At 27.8% G+C, this 10,815-nt stretch overlaps 2 protein-coding genes and 1 pseudogene across 2 annotated transcripts; 1 reads left to right on the forward strand and 2 right to left on the reverse strand.

Moving 5' to 3' along the window:
• Positions 1-1,179: 1,179 nt before the first annotated feature.
• On the forward strand, positions 1,180-4,012 carry LOC112592265 (piggyBac transposable element-derived protein 3-like). Its single transcript, XM_025336277.1, has 3 exons — positions 1,180-1,520; positions 1,623-2,973; positions 3,869-4,012. The coding sequence occupies exons 1-3, from the start codon at positions 1,180-1,182 to the stop codon at positions 4,010-4,012; spliced, it is 1,836 nt and encodes a 611-aa protein (XP_025192062.1).
• Positions 4,013-7,092: 3,080 nt separating this feature from the next.
• LOC112592268 lies at positions 7,093-7,977 on the reverse strand (annotated as a pseudogene).
• Positions 7,978-8,510: 533 nt separating this feature from the next.
• Positions 8,511-9,206, reverse strand: LOC112592266 (the record flags this gene model as incomplete). The annotated part of the gene is made up of 2 exons (XM_025336278.1): positions 8,511-8,811; positions 8,965-9,206. Coding segments are annotated over 2 exons (543 nt in total), but the record flags the coding sequence as incomplete, so codon positions are not given.
• Between the last annotated feature and the right edge of the window lie 1,609 nt (positions 9,207-10,815).

The raw sequence follows: 10,815 nt of genomic DNA on the forward strand, positions 1-10,815 counted from the left end.
TCTCTTTCTTATATAACATATTATCTATATGCTCCCACTCATTAATTAAATATTTTAAATATTAGATATCGTAGAACCTCTTGTGGAATCTTTTTTCTTAGGTGCTGACAATCAACCACCATGCTCATCGAGAGAAACAATTAGGTAAATTTTAATAATTTATAGCCATCTAAGTTTTATTGTATGAAAACTAAAACTATAATTATTTTTTATTTTTTATTTATAATACATATGTTTTATTAAATTTTTTTAGCAAAATGGTGGATTTGAGGGATAATGAAACTAATTATTGGGGTACTGAAAAAGTTTTACATAACTTGACATTTGATGAATTTATATGTAGTAATCAAGAAACCAAATATGAATTTTAATTTAAAATTTGATTGAATATATGAGTTTTGAAAAATCAGCGTATTTCATCCGTTTCGAATATTGGTTTTAACAGTTTTAAAAATTAAATATTATTATTTAAATGTTATAACAGACCATGCGATGTAAATGAAAGTTCGGGAAGACGAATAGTGGATATACTTCCAACAGGTACAAAACTTAACCCATTAGTCCCCAACGTTGCGTAAACGCAACATTTATAAAATTGGTTTTTTTTTTAGTATGTTATTGAACAAAATTATTTTTAGCTATCACAAATTACTCTCAACAGGACATTAATTACAGTTTTTATGAAATAATTCGATATTTTTAAAAAGTTTAATTTCTGAGTATTTATAAACTATTAAGAATTTTGGAATTTCCTATAACATATTTTCGTCGATTTTTTTTCTCAACTCATAATAAAATTGGATTTCCCTTATTATCAATTTACATTTACAAAGTCTTTAGTAAAATAAAAATAATATCATATTTAACTTTATATTTATAGTTTGTAAATAACTGGCTGGTTTTTTTATTGTTGCGTCTACGCAACGTTGGGATTCCTAGTGTGACTATATAATCGCTAATGTGTCATGTCTTCAGAGGCACGTGTAGCAAAAGTGTTTCAGTTTATTTTGATAATTCGTAGTGAATAGTTGAATGAGTAAGTAATAAAATAACTGTGTCGATTAGTGAAGTGCAGTCTTAAAAAATATTGAATCGAAGTAAGTGTATTACGCAATTTATTTATTTACTATACTTTTTTCCTAAAATAATTTGTAGTGATATATATTTGTATTTATAGTGATGTCTTGGAAAAACGAAAGACCTCTGTCAACTGCTGAACTCTTAGCCATATTAGAAGAAGATGAGGATTTATTTCAGACTGATTCCGTTGATGCCGTGTATATTCCGCCACCTGTAGACGAAGTCACAGACGAAGAAGAGCTTGATGACGACTTACGTGAAAATGTGATAAATTTACCAGATGTCGCGGGAACTTATGAAATACATGCAAGTTTACCTAATTCTTCTGAAGATTTGGACAGTGAATTATTACCATCAAGTTCAATAAAATCAAAGGTTAGTAAAAAAAACATAAATAAGTCAAAGACAGCTCTTCCAAAGTGGAAGAAAGAGGTTCCAGTGTAAACAACAGCGCCACAGAATAAAGAAAAAATAAATTTGGAAGACATTGAAAATAGAATTGGTGGTAAAACTCCTTTTGAAGTTTTTTCATTGTATTTCAGTGACGATGTTTGGGAAAAAATAATTTCTTATACAAAAAAATATGCTTGTGATAAAAATCGGCATTCATTTATAATTGACAAAACTAGCCTAAAGCGTTTTTTTGGTATACTTATTTTTTCGGGGTATCATACGTTACCAGCTACAAAACTATATTGGTCTAAAGACGAGGATAAAGGAATACCATTAGTTAGAAACAGTATGAGTAGGAACAGATTCGATTCCATAAAGCAAAACTTACATTTATCAGATAACGACCAACTCGATAAAAATGACAGATTTTCAAAACTAAGACCTCTTTTTGATTTAATAAATGAAAAAAATATGCAGTTTGGAGTATTTTCTCATAACCTATCAATCGATGAGGAGATGGTGCCATATTTTGGACGACATAGATGTAAGATGTTTATCAAGGGAAAACCAATCAGATTTGGCTTCAAATTATGGTGTCTCTGTAGTTCCAATGGTTACTTATACAAATGTATACCTTATGGTGGGAAAACAAGCACTTATAATAATGAATTAGGTTTAGGAGCAAATGTTGTACTAGAGCTATTGTCAGTTGTTCAGCACCCATCTCTTCATCGCGTATTTTTTGACAATTTCTTTTCATCATACAAATTATTCTGTTTACTGAAAGAAAGAGGGTTTTACGCTACTGGAACAATACGTGAAAATCGTACATGTAATAACACGATAGAAACTGTAAAAAATTTGAAGAAAAAAGATCGTGGTACTTATGATTTTTCTTTTGAAAATAATCAAAAAATATTGTTGGTCAGATGGAACGACAATTCTGTGGTGACTGTTGTCACTAATAACAGTACTATTGAACCTCTTGTGGGCGCAAAACGGTACAACAGAAAAGAAAAAAAGGCTGTTTCAATTTCTCAACCAAAAGTTATAGCTGAGTATAATCAACATATGGGAGGTGTTGATTTGCATGACAACGGAATATGTAATTACAGAATCAACGTAAAAGGAAAAAAGTGGTGGTGGCCCCTCTTTGTAAATTTGATCGACAGTGTAATTGTAAATGCCTGGAAAGTACACAATTTAGCAAACAAATCAAAAATGTCACAGTTAGATTTTAAGTCTTACATAGCAGTCGCTCTTATGAAAATGAATGAACCAGCCCCTGAAAATAATATTCAAGACCAAGATACTTCGGGACCAAGTAACCAAATAAACTTGTCTTTCAATCCAAATTATGGGCGACCATCTAAAAGCGCATTACCCGTAGAAATTCGAGTTGATAATTTCGGTCACGTGATAGTAGAAGATAAAAATAAAGCAAGAAGACGATGTAGACAGTGTAAAAGCACCACTATATACAAGTGTGTCAAGTGTCAAGTGCATCTTCACGCAAACTGCTTTGAAAAATTTCACACTAAATAATAATTATAATAACATTGGTAATCCTAACGTTGCGTATACGCAACATTTTGTTGTAAAAAAACTAAAAAGCTATAATTTTTTTTCACTATATAAATTGTTATTTGAGTATATACTAAGAAATAAAGTGCAGTAAAAACATAAAATTAGTTTTTTTTCCTTACCTCGGGGATTAATGGGTTAAGTTATCAGACAATTACGGCATTGATGCTTTTAAAGGTGAAACTATCTGGTCAAACAATAACATAAACTGTGAAGAACACGATTTCAGTATCCTATATAATAGACCAGCGTCATTAATTACGTCAAATACTATTAATGAAAGTTCAAATACATATACTTATATTGTGGAGACTGACAAAATAGTCTTTGCTTTAAAAAAAGTCAAAAAAACGTTCGCTTGCACAGGAATCCCAGTTATTCAGAACTGAACATTTGCAGTTATTAATTTTAACAGAACCTACATTTTTTAATTATTTCACACGAAAAACCATAACTGCTCAAAATACTGATTTATTAGATTACATAAACACAAAATTTGTTTATGTCGAAAATGTCTTCAAATCAACTATTACATCGTTGTATAACGATATACTACTTAAACAATGTGAGCTAGACAGTAAATTACTTTAGGAACGACTCACATTAGCATCTTCTAGTCTTTCAGAATTGGCATATTTAATGGGCGGTAGACCAGGGTTTACCGCAATAAAAGTCAATGAAATTATCTACTTGATAAAATGTAAAAAAGTCAACGTAGAAATTTCACAAAAAAAGAAATTGTTTTAATGAACTGCCAGTATTATATAACAACAAAACATTATTTATGGCGCCCAAAACCCATATTTTACAGCAATTTGGAACACAGGTGGACTGCAATGTGCTTTTACCGCCTGCGTTCGAATTGGGTGGTGAATGGTTTGCCGTTCTGCCAAATATTCAAGAAATTAAAAAACCACAAAGGCTTAAACCGACCATGTCCTGGACACGGTCGTAAAAAAGTTAGGAATTTCTTATGAATGCAGGTATATATACGCAGGATACAATGAAAGCTTTCCAATAGCATATATTGTTCCCGCAAGAAGTGAAAGCTGCTACAAACAATATAATCAGACAATCTATGGGATATGATACCACTAACCAAGGTCTGCAATTCAAATATTTGATAGATGAAAACACGCTTGGAAAAATGGTAGAAGATAATTTATTTAAAATATGGGATTGGTTTACGACAATTGGAACTTTTGTATCTGGGCTAATGGGAATATTCTTTGTTGCAAAATTAGTATTAACTATTGTTGACACAGGTATTAATATAACTTTTTTTTATCAAACCTTTGGGTGGAGTACAAAGCTTTTAGCAGGATTTTTTTCTAGCATTACCCATAACTTAATACTCCGGTCTCATAAACAAAAATACAATAAAAATTAAGAGTTTGATGATGACTCTTTGGAAAGAAAAAATGTTCGGCGTTATAATAATAAAACCAATATTTATTCAAATCTTCCGTTTGAAATGGTTTAAAACCGTCAAAATTAAAAAATAAAAAATATTTGTACCTATTTTGATTTAAAAATATTTGTATCATATGTATTTATTAATATATTAAATTACAACACAAAATAAATACATAAAATGTTAATTGCATAATGTTATGTATTATATTTCATTTCATTATTGTACACATAACTATGCAAATTTTATATAGATAATTTCACGTACATATTATGACATTTTTAAAATTAAAGTATAGGTGTAATATAATATTATAGTTAGTCAGTTATCCATTATCTGTATGAACGCTAGCATTAATTTAAGTCATCAATTATTATAAATTGTCATTAATCCAAATGTTGTGTTTTAATTAATTATTATGTATAAATAAATGTGTTCTGTACATTTGTAAGTACCTACATAATTTAATTTTAATTTATATATATTATATGAACAATAAAAATGTTTAGTTTATACATATTGTTTTTTTTACATATAGATATTGCAATTGCAATAATATAAATAATTATATTATTACAGTAGGTATTTATTTAATAAATATTATGTACAACAATCAACTTCATATTTTATGTAGGTATTATGTTTAAAATTAAAATAAGTAAATACATCAATATTTACTAATCAGAACTATTTAAAATGTTATTAATAAATAAAAATTAAATTATCGAACAAAAATTGCTTCATGTCATTTATAAGTTACAACGTAAAATACGTAACACTTTTACTAAAAAATCTATTTAATCGTAATGAAATTATTATTTTACATGTATTTTAAAAAGTAATTGGGTTAGAAATATAAATTGAGTTCTGGTGTATAATAATTTGTATGCTTAATTTATTGGTTAATATTTTTAAGCAAACAGGAGCTTTAATTAAAAAATAGGTTTGGGACTTGCGAGCTAGTAGCGAGTCAGCGCACCGTATAGAATTCACGGGCGACAATTTACGTAACGGCCTGTAATGACGTTTGACGCGAAACGTTCTAAACGACAGTCTGTGAAATAATAATGTACCTCTCCCGCAATAACAACACACGGACCCCGTCGCGTACACGATGGGCGTGGTTACGGCCTACCGCGACGGCGGCGATATGAATTTTACGCCATCTCTTGAGCGTTGTATACGTTTCACTTTTACTGTGACGCCCTCTTAATTGTAAGTGAAGACAAATTTAACCATACTTACTTATAATTTATAAAAATGAAAATTTTAACAAATGATTATTATTATATGGGTATTTTTGTATATTATTACTATTATTGTAAAATGTTTATTTACTATTATTTATTAACGAAAATAAATGTCGAATATTGAATTATATTATGTAATTAATAATTATTATTAATATTTTATATTCTGATAAGTATAAAAATCATTGATAAGAATTTATGTTGTCGAAATATCAAGTCCTGGCGCATTCTTGATAAGGACTTTGAACGTTGAAATTTTTCCCGGCGCAGATCTAATCGTCAAAGTTGTACATATCCGGTACACGTGCGACGCTACGCCATCTGTGAGATGAGAAATATTTTGTTTTATAAAGTACCGCCTTTTTTTAAATTGTATAGATTATCTGAATAATATTATGATCTTTAAAATGTTAAATACATTTTGTAGATTTGTTTAGGTGTTCATTTTTTTAGTAGCAGTTTTTTATCCAAGGTAGTATTAAAATACCTTTCTATTGTGGTATTGTACTAACAATGATATTGGTTTTTTTTACATTTCTTTAAATTATTCTAAGCCGAATAGTTTTCAAGATAGATTGTTTACATTTAGGTATAATTGGAACCATAAGTGTGTATATGAGGATGGCATATAATTGTATTACTAATTTACTATGCAATTTGTTATATCTTTTTAATAATCTTATTATAACCATGTTTAACTTCAAAAAAATAAATAAATATATATATATATATCAACTTATGTTTGTTTATTCATCACTGTTTCCTTTCTAAATTAGTGTTCAGTATCTTAAACTTATTAAATTTATCGTAAAAACACAGAAAATAATATTATAAGTACCCGGGTACCTAGATCGTCATTAAAAGGTGTTTTTTGTCTCAATCACATAAAGATTAAGCAGTAATTATATTCTGATAATATTCTATAAATAGTATCATTATTATCTTGAACTGTGTTGTTAATAATTGTTTTTCAAAAATTAAAAAGTAAAATTTAACTTGGGCAAAATTGTAAAAATAAAAATGGGTCGTAAATGTAGTGTGAAATTGTATGAAAGTAATAAGACTACTGAACACATAACTTTATTTTCGATTCCAAAAGATCAAATATTGTATGAAAAATGGACAAGTATTGTTAACGCTTGGAATTGCGATAATACTAAAGTAAAGTATTTATGCCATCAACATTTTGAAGATAGTGATATTAACAAAACATATGACGCAGTACCGTACCCAGGATTTGTTTTCGGGTTGGGGGGGGGCTTAAACATTCATACTTAACTCTACAGGAAAATAGGAAATAATTTAAAAACATATATATATATATAGTATACACATACTATTTAATGTAATATATATTTAATAATTAAATTGTCATAATTTTAAATTTAAGCGTCTTTCTTTTTTTGAAGCAAACTTGTTTAAAATAATATCTATATCAATTGGTAAGTCTCTGTGTATATTCATAAGTGCTAACCCATTTAATCTTGCCTCGCCGGTAGAGTTTCTTAAATATGTTTTAATTCTCTTTAAAGAAGAAATACTTCTTTCAACCGATGCCGTTGATACAGGCAAAATAGCAAGAAGTTTTAGTAAAATATTTATATGTGGGAATAAATCTTCGGGACATTTTGATAATGTGTCTAATGCATTTTTTGGTAAGTCATTTTCTTCATTAGACCATTTTTGCTTCCAAAATTCAAATTAATTTTTTAATAAGTCCATATGAATGTTTTGATTATTAGATCTTAAATCTTCTTCATAAAAATCAATAGCTGGCTGTATATCACTAAATGATAAATTACAAATTTTGCTAGGTAATAAAGAAACAAAAATATTAGAGTTAATTTTAAAACGTTCATTAAATGATGCTAGAATATCATCTAAATATGGATAATATAATGATTGTCTGTAATAAGAAACATGGTCATTATTGAGTATTACATAATTTTCTCGATGTTTTTGAGTCCCGACTACTCTTGGTATGGTTGGTGATGTACCAACTTCTTTTGCAATTTCACAAGCACGATGAAATATAGAAATAAAAGTTTCTTCCGTCCGTAAATCTTGTAATTTTTGAATTGTCAATTCTACAGATTCTATAGCAATGGCTAAATCTATATTTTCTGTTTGAAGATATTTAGAAATAAAATAAGTTATTCCCAGGACCTTTTCCAAAATACAGATAGTTATAATAAAATTAAAATTACACATGGATTTATGTAATGGAAAAATTGCTTTGTCATGTTCTATTGACATAAGTTCTTCCAATGCACTTATTATTTCAATAAAACCTTGAACTAAAATTAAAATTGATTCATGTCGTTACACCCATCTAGTCTCGCAAAATTTGTTCAACCCAGAAAAGGATTTACATTCTAATTTTTTCCGTAGTATAGTTGACCGTTTAGCTGATGCACGAAAACATGCACTTACTTCCTGTACAACTCCCAGAGCATTTCTCACTTGTTGCACTTTTGATGCATCGTTAAGAAATAGGTTAAACAATGAACAAAACAGTGTGTGTATAGTGCTTTTGGAAATTGTTTCATTATAACTGCTTGAACTCCTCTAAATGCAGATCTCATATTTGCTGCACCGTCATACCCTTGTCCTCGAGCATTTTCTAAATTTAGTCCTAAAGATGTCAAAGTACTTATAATTGTATTGGCCAATTCAGATCCTACAGTACTATCGACAGGAACAAATTGTAGAAAATCTTCTCTTACTATATAAGTATTATCTTTTTCAATACTTGAACTTTTTTCTAAGTATCGTATGCATAATGAAAACTATTCAATATGGCTTATATCTGTTGTCTCATCAGCCAATATTGTAAAGTATTTTTCCTTTCGTATTTTATCACAAATAGAATGCTGTATATATTCAGAAATAATAGAAACAATATCATTCTGAACATTAGCACTTATATAAGACGCATTCTTGTTACACTCCTGTATGTGATTTAAGAATAAGTTATCACCGCTTTGAATTCGATAGCGTAATAAGCTTCTAAAGTTACCATCATTTTTTATTGGAGAATTTAGACCAAGTTCACCAAAATCATGTCCACCTCTAACAGCTAATCCTTGCCTTCCGCATAACTCAATTGTTTTAATTATTGTTTTTAGAACTTCTCTATTATTTTTAATCTCCTTTTCATTTCTTTTACGCATTTGAATAATTTCATCATTTTGTTTTTGATCAATAATTTTTGAAAATTCAACAGCTTTTAGTTTAGAATACTTGTGATACTCATTGTTTTGGTGATTATTGAAGATCCTAATGGCATGTTTCCAATTACAGAAAGGTTGAGTGACTAAAGATGTAGGTGAAGAATGCATGCCTTTCCCAGCATATTCATTTTTGTAGAATAACACACAGTATTTACAAAATGCTCCTTTTTCAATATTTGAAAATGCTAACCAAGACCATCTTTGCAACCATGATATATTAAACATTCTTAACTGATTTCCAAATGTTTTAGCCTTAAATTTGTAAATGTTGTCAGGTTTCCATATGTTTTTTAAAACATCAGCTAACTCTAAATCATTCAGTCGTACTGGTTTATTTTTTTTTATGCAAGAGCCAATATCATATTTATAATATGATATTTATAATATTTATAATATTTATAATATTTATTGCTGACTGGATTTAATTCCTAAAAATATAAGTTATTATGATATAAACATGCAACATGCAATATTAATTTGCAAAAAGCCATGTATAAAAAAAAGCTATATACTTATAATAGGTACTATAATATTTGGAAAAAACTTTTTTTCAGAATTTACTAATGAAATCCATCAATTTTATTAGATAATTATAAATATGAATGCATAAAATTTTCAAAAATGTTCCTAACACTGCTAATAGATAAGGTTGTATTCCCCAAAATAATTATTTTACTTGCTGGATTTAAATTGTTATATCCAAAAATATTTAAAACAGCAAGTATCATTCATCATGCAGTTTTTATTTGTGAAAACCAAAATACCAAAAAAGAAGTAGCTGGTTAAATATTTTAAAAACAACTAAATAATTTAGGAGAAATACTAAAAAATGAATTGATAAGAAATTTTTAAGCTAGCAAAGCATTAAAAATAATTTAAATAAGCATTGGTGCATTTATACTACAAAGTGCAAAGTACAAATAACATATTTGATTATAACAGCATTATACAAATTTTTTTACAATACCTGAATTATTACCTATTTAATATAGTTCTAAAATTATTATCAAATTTAATAATAAAATGTTAGGTTTTCACATGTTTTTAACTATTAAATAACATGAATCTAACAAAATATGTACTGACTGTTGATTTTTAGAAACATTAATTCTGCATAACTGTATAATTAATTGTATAACTCAACATAAAAATTTAAATTATATGTACATAATACAATTAATTTTAATTCATACCATTTCTGCTTCTGTAGAATGATCTATATTTTGGCTGGCTGAGTTAACAGAAATACTGCCTCTAAATTAGTACTGACCTAAAAGGTAAAATTCATGTATACTTATATATTTTAGGTATTAGTCTAATGTGTGATCTTCCAATTGTTAGTGATCTACATTTTAACGTTTACAGTAGGATGTATGATCTATTATGATTAATTTAACATTCATGAGTATATAAATATATGTACGCATATAATATTAAATATATTGTATATTCAAGTACCTAACTTACCTGTTCATTGATACAAATATTTGAATTGGTTACATTTGAAGTAAAATATGAGTACAATGTTTTAATTTTTTTTTCTTGGGTTCATCTTCATTTTCATTCATTCTGTTGTTTTATATAATACTGTTTTCAATAAAACTAACACACTACACCGAGTACACCAGTGGCGCAACCAGGATTTTTTTAAGGGGGGGGTCCCAAAAATATAATTATTTTAAGTAGCATGCAAATTTAATTATTATAAAACATAAAAAATGTTATGTATAATAAAATTTATACTTGTAACAATAAAATTATTTTGGTATAAATGAAGTATAATAATAAAAGTATAATATAAGTATAATATTTATAATTATAAGATGAAATAGCAATACGTAACTGAACGAAGTAGATCAGA

Source organism: Melanaphis sacchari, unplaced genomic scaffold (genome assembly GCF_002803265.2).
Source record: "Melanaphis sacchari strain LSU unplaced genomic scaffold, SCAv2.0 Contig1652_pilon_pilon, whole genome shotgun sequence".
Taxonomy (NCBI): Eukaryota; Metazoa; Arthropoda; class Insecta; order Hemiptera; family Aphididae; genus Melanaphis; species Melanaphis sacchari.

Bases quoted from the DNA above. Each gene is read 5' to 3' on its own strand.
- LOC112592265 (XM_025336277.1), top strand. From the start codon at position 1,180: ATGTCTTGGAAAAACGAAAGACCTCTGTCAACTGCTGAACTCTTAGCC. The intron at 1,521-1,622 runs GTAAACAACAGC...ATTGTATTTCAG, and splicing joins TGGAAGAAAGAGGTTCCAGT to TGACGATGTTTGGGAAAAAA. The intron at 2,974-3,868 runs GTGCATCTTCAC...CATATTTTACAG, and splicing joins ACAAGTGTGTCAAGTGTCAA to CAATTTGGAACACAGGTGGA.